General features: G+C 35.1%; 1 protein-coding gene across 8 annotated transcripts in view; it reads right to left on the reverse strand.

Annotated features, from left to right (window-relative positions):
* The window catches only part of LOC149786272 (suppressor of lurcher protein 1-like), a 533,176-nt gene that overhangs the window by 42,731 nt on the left and 471,024 nt on the right, over nt 1–19,421 (reverse strand). For 7 of the 8 annotated variants that reach the window (XM_089976657.1, XM_089976652.1, XM_089976654.1 and 4 more), the window contains 3 exons: nt 11,705–11,901; nt 7,739–7,780; nt 6,890–7,064 (listed from right to left, as the gene is read on the reverse strand). In XM_089976657.1, the coding sequence (XP_089832783.1) occupies nt 6,890–7,064; nt 7,739–7,780; nt 11,705–11,901 (414 nt within the window). The remainder of the gene's footprint in view (nt 1–6,889; nt 7,065–7,738; nt 7,781–11,704; nt 11,902–19,421) is intronic. The other variant, XM_089976656.1, reaches the window with a different exon arrangement.

The raw sequence follows: 19,421 nt of genomic DNA on the forward strand, positions 1-19,421 counted from the left end.
AAGCAGCAATGAGAAATAAATGTTTATATGATGTAATAAATTAATTTTCTTTACCCATGTTATATAAAAATACATTATAGTAAGGTACTATATAATGAGAGACTATTGAATTGACAGACTAAGGTCTTTAGTCCTAACATATGGTTTTGTCTGTCAAATTCACTTCCATTTATAAATCTTGTTAAATTTTGGACTTTCACTGTAATGCATACATGCCATAACATGATATGTCATACACACACACACACACATAAAAAGGTGATTTTATAGTCTCAAAACCCCCAACATGGTCATGAATAAAAAAAAACATGATTTTCAGTAACCTAAGAAAAACAACAGAAAGATATTGTGACCACCACTAGTTATGTCTCGAGCATGAAGTTAATATAAACAGTCAACTGTTCTGTTTAGAGCCCATCGTATCATCAAGGCAGATAATAAAGCTGATTATCCTATAGGCAATTAAAAGTTAAGTTGGTCACACATGAGCATCCACCATTTCACAAATTTCTAAATTGGCTGAGAAGAGCTAGGTTAAATCCTTTAAAAATTGTTCATTAAAAACCCATTAGGTTAATTTGCATAGGTAAAGTGGAACAACTAAGTTCATTTGAAGTTGTAGAAAAATGAAAGAGATGCATGTAGAACAACAAATGGTACTGCACAATACTGCCTTGAATGAGAATGTTTATGCCATCTTTATTATTACTGACAAGTCTGTGATAAGCAGCAACATTTCTTTGAACTCAGATTACACTCCATACGTAAACACAAAACAACTATTCGAAATAATGTACAGGTGTGATTACTGTTTTAGGTAAAATACCAAAATGCAGTTATAATTCCATCTGTAAAGGCAGCAAAGCCTAGTAAAACTAAATTGTAAAACTCACAGACAGAGTTTGACTTTTTTTAGTGCAATAGCAAGGGGAGAACTTTACTTTATGCACACAATGCAAACACCACCTCAATGGTAGTCACTCTGAAGTGTTCTACATCCATTGACATAGTAACACGACCCAGAATATTTGACACTCCCACATATCAGCAGATGCAAAAAGATCAATTTCTAAACCAAGAAAAATTCAACAAAGTCTTTGGGTAAGTTTGGATAACCATACCATCCAATTTCTAATAAATGCAAAGATGAACACAAATGACATCTGCATGACTGTTACACCCTACACTGAACTAATGTGAGCAACAAAGGCTACATTTAATTAAGACCATGTAATAAACTATTTAATTAAGACCATGTAATAAACTATTTAATTAAGACTATATAATTAACTATTTAATTAAGACTATATACCCCAGTTCAATGAAGTTCAAAGGAAGAAATGTCGTATACTCAATTTTTATGAATGCCCATCTGGTTGAGACCATTTCAGCATTGTCACATGTGTGGGTATGCATTTGTATGTGTGTAGATGGTACTGGCATGTGTGGGTATGCATTTGTATGCATGTAGATGGTACTGGCATGTGTGGGTATGCATTTGTATGTGTGTAGATGGTACTGGCATGTGGGGGTATGCATTTGTATGTGTGTTGATGGTAACGGACAATGCTAAATCTACCAACTATTTTTGTTTGTAAGTGTATTAAAATGTTTTAATAAAAACCCCAGAAACATTTGAATTTCCTTCAATTTTCTATACATGTGTACTGATATGAAAAGATAACTTATTCTCAACTTGACGCAGTCACTTTTTGGGGTTATGTACACTGACGCCCCTTGGGACCTTAAAACACATTTTAAGTCTGCAAAACCACATCAACACCATTGGGAATGTGGCAGATGTGGCAAAGTAATGTCACAAATTTTAATTCATTATAAAACTGGCAATAAAAAATTAGCATGATAATATGCAAAATTAATGATATTGTATGACTTTTATGGCAAATGATTAGTCATCAGTCAAGTAGTGCATTTTACCTGCTATAAAAAGTTCAAATAGCATCACTGCTTGCACTGTTATGAAGTACTATCAAGATCCATTCTAGGACAAATGAGTGTGTGATTCACATTAAAGTGAAAAATACAGTGTAAAACAAAACCCCATTGGAATGCATGAAATTCATGGATCATATTTACAAAGCAACCATAATTTTTCCATGAAGTTCCTTCTGCATCTAGAACCCCCTCCTTTTTTTCCAAATGGGAGGTTGCTATTTTTCTCCATACATGGGCACCCACACATGGGGATGTGGTATTTGTCCCACCCACCCCAGATTTCACTTTTTAACATGTTTTGACCCACATCCGTAAAACTTAATACCTAAACAATAACATGTTCCCCTCCCCCCATTGAAAATAATTCTGCAGGTGCTCCTTTCTGCATAGATTTTTGGTTCAAGAATACACCATGGTTATACAAAGAGATCCACTTCTACCACTGTCTTAAAAGCTGAAAAAGATACTGACAAATTAAGCAAGTTGCAAAGATTTGATCAAAGACTGGCAGTCATGTCCTTGCAAGGACTGTTCTGATTTTTTGTAAACTGCAATTTCCTTCTATAATATGTTGTTTAAAACAGTTGAATATTGGATATCTGGTTGTTCTGTCTAAAAACAGTTGAAAATTATATATCTATTTACTCCGTCTAAAAACAGCTGAAAATTATACATCTATTTACTTCGTCTAAAAACAGTTGAAAATTACACATCTGGTTGCTCTGTCAAAAAACAACTGAAAATTACACCTGGTTGCAGTCAAAAAACATTTGAAAATTATACATGGTTGCTTCCGTTCTGGAATTTGATGCTTTGTATTAATCCTAATTTAATGTATGGCTGTTGCAGAAACTGGAAAGATGCAATTCCAGTATAAGTGGAAACAAACAATGAAAAATTCCCTAAACTGAGATGACTTATTCCTTAAACAGATGTTGACAATTAAATTACCATATACCCTTACTAACAAGTCATATCCAAGCACTTGAAACAACACAGATGAAGATCTGTCATTGCATAATACCATATATACTCAGTTATATGTCAAGTCAAAGTATAAACAACAAAGATCCTGATCTGCCATAACATAATGTGCCTGCAGACCAGGGTATATGATATTACTCCTAAAAACTGTACAGACCCTGATCAGCTGTCACATTACATGACTGCAGATCTAAGTCTATGTTTTTGCAGTTGGACTTGACTTGTAACCAAGTATATACTGTACGCCAGCAAGTCAGGGTCTATGGTGCTTGTTCCTCAAATTTCTCCTACAAACTGCAGGGGTCTTTTCTGATTGTTCTAGTGCTGATTACTAATAACAGTGATGCAGGGACACAGATCTGCCAGCACATTTTGTGACAGCAAACCCATGTCTGTACAGTTTAACTACAGCTGAACTCAACTTTTGAGTATCTATCCGAAGAAACCATTGTCATGCTGATCACTGAATATACATTAAAGATCAGGAGCTCTAAGAAGCACAGCAGTTACTAACGAGGCATGTAACGGACATGTTGTGAAGGAATTTTAAATATGAGAAGCATCTGGATAAGGACATATTTCATAAACTTACCATTTCCTTTCATGCTGCTGCTTTACTGGTCAAACGTTTGATAAATAAATCATGAAAATTCTGATGTTCAGTCAGCAGCTGTTCACAATTTGCCTTGTGGAAATATTTACAAGAGTTTTTTAATTAAGGGAAGAGTATGATGATGAAAACTAGATATTTATGAAACAGAATGATGATTATCCTTGTATAAAACCTCTCGGATTTGTCAATGGATTTTACGGAAGAAAAAAACAACAACAACTGATCAAACACTTTGATCACAAGATAAAAACTTGACGCTAGGATACCAAAGACCTCTAGGGAAAGTTTACAAGCTACTGCTGCTTTTGTAAGAATTTAAATGGTGAAAGTAAATTTGTAATAAAATACTGACAGTAACTTTCCTTCGATAATTCAAAATGTAAAGAACACAAGGGTCTGACAACTACTAGTCTTGATATGTATCGTTTCATCCAAAGAAATATATTAGCTGCTGATAGCCCATCTAAAACTGACTTTAAACCTGAGCTACTTCCATGTCACACCATGACAAATCTCCATGTTTTTAATACATATTCTCCTCCACTCCTCTCTTTTGCCCTACAACCTTTTCACAGGGCTGATAATTCCTACTCTATTACATGAATATATCTCGTGCATCCTTGTGCTATGACTGCATGTGTAAAGTTTGGTTGTTGTTGTTGTTGTGGGGTTTAACGCCATTTTTCAGCGCAAGATAGGCTATGCATGGCAGCCAATATTAATGGTGGAGGAATAACCCAGGAAAACCCCAGGAAGAACCACTGACCCACAAGAAGCTACTGGCAAGCTTTCTCACATACCCACATTGTCCGAATCCTTAAGACTCAAACCCACGCAGACAGAGGTGAGATGGCAGTGATCCATAATGGAGAGCACTTTGGACCACTCGGCCTCCCTGTAAAGTTTGGTAAAAGAACATTAAAAAAGAGGTCACTTTAACTGTAATTGTTTTTATTTTTGAACTCTAATTTCTCCCAGGTCAAATATCAAGATATTCCACTCAGAGATGGTATCACAAGAGTGAAGTTCTGTATCCTGTGGTTTTGAAGAATAAAGACAAATGGACAGACAACAATATCACTTTCCTTAAATATAGGCGTAGTCATAGAACTATACAAATTTAGTCCATATATATAATTTCGGTTTCACACATTTTTTTCCATACACAAAAACCATACCAAATGAACTACAAGTCTATACTAATTTTCGGAATTGCACTAATCTGGGATAGATTCATCAGATATTGTGCCATTCTTTCAATTAAATTATTTTTTTAAAAATAATTAAACCATGCTGGGCTAATAATCACCATCTGATTTTTAATGCAGAGTTTCCAAAATATGCCCTCTGCCAGCTGTCCTATTAAGGGTTATGGTGATTTTAATCTTTACCCTGACTACCTATAATGATTGTTGAATGTACACTATGTGGAACTGAATTATTATATGACAAAAATGTATTTCTTTTTCAGATCAGTGACAATGATGTGTTATGATTTGGATTTTTAATGTAACTTTAACAATTTTTCAGTCATATTGCTACGATGTCTGCAATGTGGCAGTGTAAAGTGATGTCTAGGACTGAGGCATCATGCTGCAGACATGTAGCATGATGTCCCATCCAGTCACATTATCCTGACACCAGGCTGACCGGTCCTAACACTGACCTTTTAATGCTGAGCGCCAAGTGAGGCAGCGGTTTGTACCATTTTTGTAAGTCTTTGGTATGACTTGGCTGGGGATCAAACCCACGACTTCCCGCATCCGAGGCAGATGCTCTAACCACTGGGCCACTGAAGCTGTCAGTGACAATGATGTTTAGCTGCTCTGAAAACAGATTTCTTATTAGCCAATGAAATCCTACATGTCAGAGTGAGGAGACCTCAGTGGTATATAATAAATCACTAAGCCATTTTGGATAAATACACACACACACACACACACACATTCTCTTGACTCTAACAAGTTTTTCTTATTTCACTGTTGAGCTCCCATCCTTCCTCTCTCTTTATGTATGTGGATACATATATATATCACATACCAACACACACTTCCCTTACCTAAAGGAACTACAGACAAAACAGTACGGGGCCCCAAGTGGCCGAGTGGTCTAAAGCGCTCACCGTTCCGGATCACTGCCATCTCATCTCTGTCTGCATGGGTTCGAGTCTAAGGCTCGGCTAGTGTGGGTACGTGGGAAAGCCTGCCAGTAGCTTCTCATGGGTCAGTGGTTCTTCCCTGGGTTTTCCAGGGTTCTTCCTCCACCAGTTATACTGGCTGCCATGTATAGCCTATCTTGTGCTGAAAAATGGCATTAAACCCTAGAACAACAACAACAACAAAACAGCACCTAAATGATACTGACCCAGCATTTCACAAGAATATGACCCAGTTACCCAGATTTATCATTAATTTCTTCCCTCATATTGACATGTTTTCCAAATTCTTATTCCCCACTTGTTGCAAATTTGAAACCTGATAATGGTCCCTGTTGATTCTGTTATTTCCATTCAGCCTGTCTATTCAACCTTACACATCTTTTTTTTGGTACACTACAGTCCAATACCTGCTATTGTAAACTTTGATTAGTAGAGTTGGCAAACACTTTTGACAGATAGATAATTGAAATGCTTCATTGCTGAAAGTCCCACAGTAAGTACTTTATTTTTGCAGCAGATCTAGGATCTAAAAGTCGAGTGCTTTTATGATCCAATTAATTTCATTAATATTAATGAATCTTACAAACTGCATACTCACTGCAGATGGCATGCTCAGTATTTACATACGTACTGTATATACACTGTTAAAAGTTGGGTCCAACTGCAAGCTACATGGATCCTGATCTGCCATTGCAGAATGTGCTAGCAGATCAGGTTCAGCGTTGATGATCATGCTGATTACTCTTGACAAATTGTACAGACTCAGATCTGCCAGTGCACTGTGTGATGATAGATCAGGATTGGTGCAGTTTGCAGTCAGATCATGGTGACTTACAAGGGTTATGCACATAGTACTAATTTTTAGGGGTGTGGACAGTCACATGTTCTGAAGAAAACACCTAACATGGCAATGTGCTGGACTGATGTTCTATTTATACCAAGATGCATTTACCAAATGTGCTCTATGAAACAAAGAAGCTACAATTCATCCCAAAACCACACGATGTCAATTCTGCTAAATCAATTCATACGCAGGACATTTAACTCCAGTGCTAAACATGATAAAACAAATGATAGTGCAGCTAAAAAGAATTCATGCAAACAAAACTTGAGAGAAACTGGCATTCTGCAGCCAAGGGAATAATGACCTGGACTGACAAAAGCTGGTGCAAACCTACCCTGATTCTCCAACATAAAAATCATCGAAGGTTATAAAAACTCTCTCCTCTTTGTTTTTTCCTAGACCATGGAATTGGTAATTACATTCAGTGTAAGGTGGATATTGTCCAGGAAAATTGGGGGATGTGAAAAATCCCACTTTGGAGCTTGTACTGTTGTAGTGAAATAAGCAACCTACAAAGATGATACATGTCAGGATGGACATCATAAACAAGATTTAAACGTGCATGTCTACCACTATAAACACCTCTTGAAAGACAAATTATGTGCTATTTAGAATACTTGTATTGAAAGAGCTATTAATATTTTAATGTCATGATGTATATGAAACATTATTGGGAACAATACAAAATCAGTGAATTTCTCATAAAATCTACTTTAATGCAAATTTGTTCATTATAAAGTGGAACAATACAAACTGTACACATAATTTTGCTATCTAAAATACATATATGAGTTATAGATAAAAAAAAAAAAAAAAGCTTGAATCTTTTGTAATTCTCACAAGAATTCTAGTTTTAACTGGGCCACAGACATTCCTGTCGAGCTATTATATGATTTTGGTTAAAAAAATTATTTGAAAGTTTTTAATTACATTTAATTTGAATAAAAGATTTCTTGATTTCTCTTGTTAGACTAGTCATGGCAAGAGTTAATGTCACAGCAACATCTGAATAAAATTTGGAACCAGTCATGGCACAAGTAAGATAACAAATAAAATTGCTAAATCTTGTGTAATTCTGGATTTTCTTAAATGTGCTAATTATTTATTAGTCTTAAAATATTAAATTATGCATATGCTACAGAATATTTGCTACTGCACAACGTGAACATGAATATATGGTTACCTTTTCTTTGATCTTGTATACCAGATCCCTGGACACCAAAATCTGTAAAACACAAATTAAAAAAATGAAATAATAACTGCATATATTTATGTGATTAACTGAAAACCACTCATCCTAAAGTAAAAAAATAAATGAGATATCAAAAGTCACATCTTGAAAAATGGCTTTGTTCATTTATTTAATTTAATTCAATGCTTTGTTATAGGAAGCATTATTTACAACTTGTAAATGGTACATTTACATAACAACTGTAATAGATCCCCATGTCTGGTAATGATACACTTTATTTTAGTCATTATTACTTGTGTCCTATGTTAACCCTAACCTCAATGAAGTTTTAGTTGAATTGGTCGAAATTTTGCTCAGAAAAATCGAGTGAGAAAATGGTGTTCACCATTTCATGACATCTTTCATGTCAGTCAAGTTATGTGGTCTAGAACTAAAGTTATTATGTAAAAACGACCTGCATTATTTCAGTCACAGTAATGTTGATCACAGTAGACCCTAAAATCAAAATGCTTTTTCCCTTGCCCCATCTGCAAAACTTTTACAAAGTTACATTCATGTTTGTGATGAAGACAAACATTTTCATTGACCCTAACCTTTAGTCTTTTGATCCCTATCAAGAAAAGCTTATGTGTAAAATTGGACAAAGGAAGATGCTGTATAACTCTGACGTCATGTAGTAGAAGATGGACAAATGGACTGACAGACATGGAGAGACAGAGAGACAGACTGGGTCATAGCATAAGTATGCACTGCCAGGCAGGTATATAACAATCAAACAGGACAATTTACAGATTGTATAAATTTTAAAAACTGCGTTAAACAAACTTCATATGGAAACTAGCTTTATACAGATACAAATCAACCAAACATTATCTTGAAATGAATAATCTACAATATACTGTCATCATCCATTATACCAATGATTCAATTTGGACACACCCATAAAAACAATTTTTCACCATCCTGCCTACATACAACTCCTGGGCAGTTCTACCAGTCCAATCTGCAAGCCAAGTTCATAATCCAACTGATATCACAACAGAGAATAAATATTATAGGACTCATGGTACTAATTCAGTTCCTATAGTAAACCTATGTAAACCCCATGATATTAAAAATTCAATAACTTAAAATTTTTGAGTGCTCATGGTCAAACCTATATTTGTCAGTATAGATTAAACCTGGATGTCAGCATCTGTGTAGAGGAAAGGATATGATCTGTAGTATTTTCTGGACCTGCATGTGTTTGAAACATGTTTTCAATTCCACACCAAAGAGTCAGGTGCTAATTTTAATAATGAGTGTTCCAAACTCAAGGCTGTCAAAGGACTGAAATTTCATCAATAAAACAATGTCTCTATTTTTTTTCCACTTACAACTAGATAAGCTCTCAAAAGGTTCTTTTTCCTACAACAAAATTACATTATTAACCAATCCTGGTCAGCCAAATCCATATATACTCTATTTTAGGTTCACCCATTTCCAGGCTGGTTCCCATTTTTCCATACCATTAGTACCGAGTGTCCTTTAGTATGTACAGTTCTCCAAGTCCACTAAACATATTACTGTAGAACATGTTCCACACACACCAAAAAACACAAAAGTTTTCGACCCAACCCTTACCCAGCAGTCATGTTTAGAAAAACATAATTTTCAATAGTCTAAGTTCTGTCAAGAACAAGAGAATAATACCAGTCTTGACACGACAATAAGTGCCTGTAACCTGTATGAACAGTAAAGAGTTGTGCTTAATGGAACAAATCCTCTCCTCAGGGCAGTTTATACAGCTGATTGTCATAGAGGTGATTAAAGTGCAAGTTAGTCACAAAAAATCAACCACCTTACACAGATTACTTAACTGACTGACAATAACTAAGGTGATACTGCATTAAGAATACTTTGTGGAAGAACCCTGATAGACTAATTATCACAGGTACATTATACACAAAGTGCAACAACCCATGATGTTTGAATTAGGTGAATCAGGAGTTCCATAAACAAAAGTTATTACTCTTCGTTGCTTTGAATGGTAACGTTTAAACCATTTTCATTAAAGATTATTGGTTAGTTCATATGAAGTTGGATGTAAGTTCATATGTCATATCAATAACTTATCCTGTGGGTGTACAGCATTATTAACATATAGTTATGCAAAAGTAAAGCAGATATTCATACAAGTATGTAATTACTTTTCACAAGAATCATAGCAGTAACTTGCATTTGAATAAAGAATTCCAAACATCTCAATTTCCACCAACTATCGTACTAAATTATCCATTTTGGTGAAACCTCCATTCAGGAGACCTACAGATGGGCACCATAAATAGGTAGATTGCTGATTAGCCAATACAATTAGAAACTATCTACACCACTCTGTAAATAACTTGCAAGCCTGCGCTATTAGCCAATACAATTAGAAACTATTTACACCACTCCCTCGATAACTCTCAAGCCTGCTTATTAGCCAATACAATTAGAAACTATCTACACCACTCCCTCAATAACTCGCAAATCTGCTTATAATGCGGGGTCAGGCGTGAATCCCATTTTTAAAACCAGAAAATACCCCCCCCCCCAATTTATCTTTATTTGAAGAAAATCGTGATCAAAATTGGTAATGGAAACTTTGATATATCGCTCGTTTTATCATCAAAAACAGTAGAGAGGACCTGGAAATATTATGTCACAAAGCCAACTGTATTTCAACCAATCAGTAGTGGTCTTAATATTTTCTACTTTATAAATAGATAACAATGGCATGCATTGTGTGATAGTTGATGGGAGCAGGCTGAAACACTAAAAATATTTATGTCAAATGTAAATTGGCAACATTTTTCTTCTGAAAAGTAATTGCATACATAGAGAGATATTAACTGATATCTTCCCTTTGGCATGACACTGTATCAATACAGCTTCAGTCATGAAAATTCCAGTTAACTAAGGCAGCTGTGACATTCCCTGATGAGATTAAATTTTTTTTTTTAAACAATCTACATATTGTAACATCTCTGAGGTGTCACTCAAAAAGACATGTGATAGCTTGTTGAAAGGAAAACTTTCTTCTGATTAGAATGATGCCTCAATTGCTGAAAAGCATCACTGTCAATGCAAACACCATTTAGACATTGACAGCTAGGTGTGAAACTCCAATATAATATATCTATAACTGTGCAAAAGAAAAGAATTGTTTCCTTTGCAACATGTTCTAGACTGACAACAAGTAGGCAAATTAGGCAAAGGCTATAACTGTAGCATGCAAAGTTTAGGTGATTCTGTACTTTGATGTTTTCTAAGGGCAGAAAATGCAATCAGATTTATTTCTCAAGATACAAATCAGCACGAATGTGGCCCAGGGACAATAATGTAGTAAAGTTATATTTGGCCAAGCCAGTTTTAACCCAATAAGGATTTGAGGTCTTCCTGAGCCCTGCCAAGCAGAAGCTATCCATGAAGTTTGGCCAAGATAGGGGGTCTAGAATTACAACTATTGTGCATAAACAGAAACAAAAGAAAACTGAAGGACAAAAAAAGTAGAATTACAGACATCTTAACATAATGGTTCACAACCTTCTTTGGCTGTGACCCTAAACAATTTTTTCTTTCTTTCTGAGCTGCATGTCTCTATTTCCACACTGTGATAAGTTTTCCACACTAAAACAAAAAAATCATGCTGAATGTCCTCATGACCTGTGGGGCTGGAAGCCATTGTCATAACATCCAACACTCCGCCTTACAGTGGGCAAATAAAAAGCTTATTTAAAATGGAAGCAACCTTGACCTTTAGGTGTGGCATTTGGATGTGACACATAAACACAATAAATATTAGCATTTAATAGATGATAAAAGATTTATCAGGGTGTCTGAAGTAAAACCGATGTATAAATGAGTGAAAAACTTACTTTGACCTGTGGTTAAAATTAGAAAGTAATGTTCTTTCTAAAAAATCAGAGTACTTGCCTGTCCTAAAATTATACTCCAGCTGGAACCCAAACACATTGCGTGTCTCTGAGTGGGAAGTACTGGTGAATACAACCTTCATGCGTTGACTGCTGGACATCAACTGATTGGGACTTTTGTTTCCACAGTATTGTCCCAAAAGAATCTCTTTGTTTTCTATATAAATGAAGACTGAGATACTGTCTTGGTTGATACAGCTGCAATAAAAAAAAGTTAAAGTCTTTGTTATTCTGTCCAATAATTGAGGGACAGAAGATGTAACTACATTTTTCAGGAAAATGGCAGATATCGAACCTCTGCAATTTCTCATTAGAAAAGTATAAGCAACTGCATTTTTTAAAAGCCATCAAAAGTATGAATGCAGAAATGTACCTAAAAAACATAGATGTCCAGAAAACCTGAGTCACTGGTGCATAAAATGTAGGGCACAATGATCTACTTTTGATTGATGGTTGAAAACTGAGGAACATCAGTGTAAAATATGCTTGATCTCCAAGATGAATAGTATACATATGATAAACAATATAGAATACTTTAAACCACAGAAAAATGTGTGAATAGAGAGATGGTCAGAGGTTTACAATTTACGCCTAATTATCCCCCTCCATAATCATGACATGGCATATATAACATGGTAAATTGCCTTTATTAACTAACAGCAGTGTGTCTTTGTGAAAAGTAATGTGAATGATACTCAACAGGCGTAATGCAAAGTATCTTTTGGTGGATTCTCTATCCATATCTTTTAGTGAGCACCAATGAAAACTGCATATTAAATAGGATTAATCTATAAAATCCATGCATTTTACAACCTTCAGCAATACTCGTCAAAATTATATATAATGGTCTGTACTTGCAGTGACTGAAATCAGCATATAATGTGATGGCAGTTCTGGGTCCACACTTATAATCACTGAAATCAGCATATAATGTGATGGCAGTTCTGGGTCCACACTTATAATCACTGAAATCAGCATATAATGTGATGGCAGTTCTGGGTCCACACTTATGATCACTGAAATCAGCATATAATGTAATGGCAGTTCTGGGTCCACACTTATGATCACTGAAATCAGCATATAATGTGATGGCAGTTCTGGGTCCACACTTATAATCACTGACATCAGCATATAATGTAATGGCAGTTCTGGGTCCACACTTATAATCACTGACATCAGCATATAATGTAATGGCAGTTCTGGGTCCACACTTATGATCACTGGAATCAGCATATAATGTAATGGCAGTTCTGGGTCCACACTTATAATCACTGAAATCAGCATATAATGTGATGGCAGTTCTGGGTCCACACTTATGATCACTGAAATCAGCATATAATGTAATGGCAGTTCTGGGTCCACACTTATAATCACTGAAATCAGCATATAATGTGATGGCAGTTCTGGGTCCACACTTATAATCACTGAAATCAGCATATAATGTGATGGCAGTTCTGGGTCCACACTTATGATCACTGAAATCAGCATATAATGTAATTGCAGTTCTGGGTCCACACTTATGATCACTGAAATCAGCATATAATGTAATGGCAGTTCTGGGTCCACACTTATGATCACTGAAATCAGCATATAATGTAATGGCAGTTCTGGGTCCACACTTATGATCACTGAAATCAGCATATAATGTAATGGCAGTTCTGGGTCCACACTTATAATCACTGAAATCAGCATATAATGTGATGGCAGTTCTGGGTCCACACTTATAATCACTGACATCAGCATATAATGTAATGGCAGTTCTGGGTCCACACTTATGATCACTGGAATCAGCATATAATGTAATGGCAGTTCTGGGTCCACACTTATAATCACTGAAATCAGCATATAATGTGATGGCAGTTCTGGGTCCACACTTATGATCACTGAAATCAGCATATAATGTAATGGCAGTTCTGGGTCCACACTTATAATCACTGAAATCAGCATATAATGTGATGGCAGTTCTGGGTCCACACTTATGATCACTGAAATCAGCATATAATGTGATGGCAGTTCTGGGTCCACACTTATGATCACTGAAATCAGCATATAATGTAATTGCAGTTCTGGGTCCACACTTATGATCACTGAAATCAGCATATAATGTAATGGCAGTTCTGGGTCCACACTTATGATCACTGAAATCAGCATATAATGTAATGGCAGTTCTGGGTCCACACTTATGATCACTGAAATCAGCATATAATGTAATGGCAGTTCTGGGTCCACACTTATAATCACTGACATCAGCATATAATGTAATGGCAGTTCTGGGTCCACACTTATGATCACTGAAATCAGCATATAATGTAATGGCAGTTCTGGGTCCACACTTATGATCACTGAAATCAACATATAATGTAATGGCAGTTCTGGGTCCACACTTATGATCACTGAAATCAGCATATAATGTGATGGCAGTTCTGGGTCCACACTTATGATCACTGAAATCAGCATATAATGTAATGGCAGTTCTGGGTCCACACTTATGATCACTGAAATCAGCATATAATGTGATGGCAGTTCTGGTTCCACACTTTAAAGTTAACTGTGGTCATGTAAACACATTTAATAATCTAAAATTAAACTTTGTTTTCTAAAATGTATTTTATTACTGATATAATTTAACCATTAAGTCTATTCAATCATGGACCGCTCCGGTGGCCTAGTGGTTAGAGCATCCACCTCAGATGCGTCAGATCGTGGGTTCGATCCCCAGCCGAGTCATACCAAAGACTTACAAAAATGGTACCTACAGATGCCTTGCTTGGTGCTCAGCATTAAGAGGCTAGTGTTAGGACTGGTCGGCCTGTGTCAGGATAATGTGACTGGGTGGGTCATGATGCTACATGTCTGTGACATGATGCCCCAGTGCTAGACATCACTATAAACTGCCACACTGCAGACATTGTGGCGATATGACTGACAAATTGTTAAAGCTACATAAAAAAATCCAAATCACACATACATACTATTGGTGAATGCTCTGCATCTTAAATGTCATAAGAAACAACCAGACACAAATTACTGACCACTTTGGACCTTTACAATTGTGGCCAGTGGAACCAAACTGGGTCAAAAAGGAGTTCATCAGGTCTTATCACAAGAAATTAAAGAGTAGTACTAATTTTTTCCAACCTGTGCAGCTTTCTTTGTGACATCATTGTGTGTTGTATTCAAACTTGTTTTTAAACTGAACAGCACCTTTAGGTAGGCCTTGTCCAAAAATGTCTATATACTTTAACACAATTTTGTTGTATTTATTGGGGTGTGTATATGATCTTCCAAGGAATATAAAAACAACAACAACAACAATAATTATAATAATGATGATGATAATGATGACGATGACTTTGTTTAAAGAAGCTCATTTGGTAAATATATATGGCGCAATTTTTACAGGATGAGGTGTCTTTGAACAACAAAATGCTATTAGAAACTAGACAATTGATCTACTGCTGCAATAAAAAATGCACACGGCTTTCATGTAGCCATTGGATTCTTATAAAGAGTAGTAGTGAATATGTGTAAAACATAATAGATGAGTACAAGATAAAACAATGTTTTCAAGAGTAGTAGTTCTGAATTACACAAAATCATACAAAACAGATGTTGACTAAGAAGCTTTTCAAAAGCTTGGCATGAGTCAGGTAACTTCATATAAGGTGGTATGGAATTTCAAAAGATTGGCATGAGTCAGCTAACTTCATATAAGGTGGTATGGAATTTCAAAAGATTGGCATGAGTCAGCTAACTTCATATAAGGTGTTTCATAGTCTGGCTACAGAAAAAGCAAAAAGAATCTTAAGTAACAAATTTAAATTTCGTTTATTAGATAATCTGGAGCCAATCAATGTTAGGATTTATATAGCCTAGGAAACCCTTCTAAAACTGAGTTCTCTGCTGAAATGGAAGCCATGTGTTAAGGTGTTGCTCTACAGTTTTGTATTGTACATAGGGTTAAATTCCTAAAGAAAAAGCATTACCGGTACCCTCATTTTCTTCACTGATTATAATGGCTATTTTAAAAATGACCTTGTATATCTTAGTTATTTTGAAAGAACTTTTAATTCCCTTTATTTTGGTGTAGGATTTAAAAAATTGCTACCTCTGCTTGGTCATTTTCACTTCCTGGACTTCAGAGGTAAATTGTAAAAAAATGAGCCAATAACCTTTTTATACATTTTATATATTTTGTAATTCATTAATTGCATTTTCAGACTCTGGTATTGTCTAGTTTGGCAAAATTTGTTTCCCTATTTTAATAACTGCTAAAGAAGTGTAATTTAGACTAATTCAGGCTGACTTTTTAGCACAAGAGAGCAGTCATTTAAGTTAGGTGGGTGCTTAGATAATGTACAATTTCCACAAGTACAATATCCAAAGAAATTTCAACCCAGGACATGAAGTAACATAGATGTATATCATCATTTTCTTTACTGTACATGTTGCAAATAAAAACACCTGCCCCACTCTCAGCACTTCATAGTATCTGTAGAGTGCCCACTAATTGTGTATCTAAATCTGCATCAAGAATAACTCTACCTGCTCTTTGTTTTAAATTCAGTAATCTTTTCTTGATTTTCTGCACAAATATTACACCAGACAGAACAACAATATATTATGTGTGACATGATATTTTCATTGCAGAATATCTTTTGTTCTTGAGAGAGATATATTTTATTCTTTTCAAGAGATAAAGCAGTGAATTAACTTTTTAGTGACCTTATCATCTTGCATTTTTTCTCATCTTTTACTCTTGCTTGACTACCTATGATCATTCTTTTGATTTGGCTGCATTATCTTCATACCAGTGAGCTCACACTAGTTATTTAGTTTTACCAAATCTTGATTTAATTTAGTGATGATCTCATAGCCTGTTGATCCAGTATTATACAATTTCATTTCATATGCAAACATGTTGGTAGTGGATAGCTCAATGTGCTAAGGTAAATCATTGATGTACAACAGAAAGAGTAATAGTACAAGAACTGAACCTTGTTTAACACCAAACTTTATCAGTTTATTATCTGAACGCTTATTTAAAATAGAAACTTCTTGTCTGCCTTCAAGATAGGTTTGAAACCAAGTTAAGTTTCATGGTTAACTTGATATATGCTGAGATTTTTCAGCAGGATATTATTGTTTTTATCTACAAGGATAAATGCCATTACAAGGTCAAGAAACACTGTACCTACCAGATTACCTTGACCTACTGCTGTTAACCTATCATCCACCATTCTAGTAAGTGTAGTCTGACATGAATATCCTTCATGGAAGTTGGATTGACATGAGTATAGTAAATTAAATGAGTCCAGGCAGTTTCTAAATTCATTACAACATGTCTTTCTAATATCTTTGAAAGTGCTGATGAAAATGATATAGATCTGTAGTTTTTCATATAAAAAAGATCTCCATTCTTATGTATTAGAGTTACTTTTGTCAATTTTAGCCTGTTTGGAAAAATACCTGTGGAAATACATAGACTGAAGATATACATGTGAAGGTGCAATCATATGAGATGAGTTTTAGGTATTTAGCACTTAATATAGATGTATGATGATCAAAGTAAAGTGAATAGTCACCTTCTGAAGGTTTATGTAATGCCCAAATTACCTATATCACTGTACTTTACACTTGTAATACCAAAAGTAACATGTTACGGGAACTATAGTCTACATTTTTAATAACTGAAAGCAGCATGAAATGTGATTGTTGTAGATCAGGATCTATGCTTGTAATGGTTGAAAGCAGTTCATAATGTGGTGGCAGATTTGGGTCTTACTTGAAAAACAGTGAATGTATATGGATGAGAGGTGAAAATTTTGTGCAACAATGATTATATTTTCTCAGTATGTCATGCTGACCTTTGACATTTTTTAGTATACCTACTCCTTCTTATATCAAGTGCAAGCCATTTATAAAGTTTGGTCTATACTATACAACAAATGTTGTGTTGATACCATTTTCTTCTACCATCCAGGGACCTTGGCCTTTGACCCCAAAATTGATAGGGTATTTCCTTATCAAAAGTGAAAGCAATCCATAACATTTGGCAACTATATATAATGGAGAACTCAAAATTATTGAGCAGAAACAAAATTGGAAGCAGATGGATGAACAGCATTCCAAGATTGAACACTCTATCATGTGACAGGCATATATAAAGTGGTCTTGCTAAATCCCAAAACATGTGGCAAAATTAAACTGATATATGACCAAAAAGGAAATTACATCATATTATTTATGTAAACCATCAACAGGCTGTAAAAGACTCCATAGTAATGTTTTTTTACTCAATTATTTTGAAATGAAATCTTTGTGCGACATCTGTTAGTGATGCATTTTAAAGGCTAATGGACAAGATAATAGTAGGAAATCAAAATGTTCCGTATCTAACATGGAGATCATAAAATGTTTTCACAGCTTTAAATGTAATGGATCTGCATGGCACGGCTGATTTTGCACATTTAAATTTAATGGAACAAGATTGAAATGACATTGACACTAATGATTAACATAAAGAAGAAGAAACTAAAGTGGACTAGAGAATGATTGTCTGGTTGATAGATGCCTAATGGCCAAATGCATGAGCAGTTGCAATCTGAATAGCAATCAGTCATTTTGGGCAGAACTAAAAGATAATTCCATCCTACTTGATGCTTTAGTGACAAATGGTCCTTTTATGGTTGGCACCTTTACTTTTGGCAAAATTTACATTGATCCAATGTAGATCATTATGCCAAAAACAATCTGGGTATCTTTCTATTTGACAAAGGGTAGAGCCATTTCCCATTCGGATAAATTAGTCAAGAAAATCATTCAAAATGATTTGTTACTCTTCATCAATATCTAATGGCATATTAGCACAATTTTTCCAGTGGTTAAAGGCTTTTATGACTCCTGCTGAAGTCGATTAAATTAGTTCACCATTTGTGTTTGGTGTGATGTGTCAATTATTTTCTGGATGTTCAATTTCGGTTATAAAAACCTGAAATCCCTTGACATAATAGCATAATTTTTCTGTCAAATTTGGTCAAATTCCGTTTAGCACTTTTTGAGAAGAAGTCATTGAATACATTGTCTGTTTTTAGTAATAGTGGCAAATTTGGTTCATTATCATAAATTTGTGACAATTACAAGAAAGGATACTTTTTGTCAAATTTGGTCCAGTTCTGAGTAGACTATCTGGGCTTGCTTTGTTGTTTTTTTTATGTTTATAAAACAATTCTTCTTGATCAATGAAAAGGTCTTGAGAAGAAAATTTGATCTGAAAATCTGGATTCCCAGAATTCTACCAACGAAGATATGGGTATCCATTGGCATATTTGAGGAATTGTCAATATGCTCTTGTCTCTGATTGGTTATATAGCTTTCATCTAATATAATAACATCTAATAGATGCACTATAACACAATAGAAACTTCAGAAAATCTATTTTATTACTTGGAATACTCCCATCAGGTGGTGCATTGAATTACCATGCAAATCATGGGTGATTATCAAGGGCATCAGAAAAAATGCTTGTGTGAAGATTTTGAAGGGATATTTAAAACTAGCTTGCACTTAAATGAGGTAGATGCCGTAAAAGGCGCTTGCACTAAAATATAGATACATCCAGATGCACTTTTATGTGTTGCATGTGGGAAAAGGTTAACAAGATAAAAGCTTGCCTTCCAGAGTTCAGTCTGCCAAATATGGTCATACAGCACCTGTGA

This window comes from Sinohyriopsis cumingii, chromosome 12, assembly GCF_028554795.1.
Source record: "Sinohyriopsis cumingii isolate HCF-2022 chromosome 12, ASM2855479v2, whole genome shotgun sequence".
Classification (NCBI taxonomy): Eukaryota; Metazoa; Mollusca; class Bivalvia; order Unionida; family Unionidae; genus Sinohyriopsis; species Sinohyriopsis cumingii.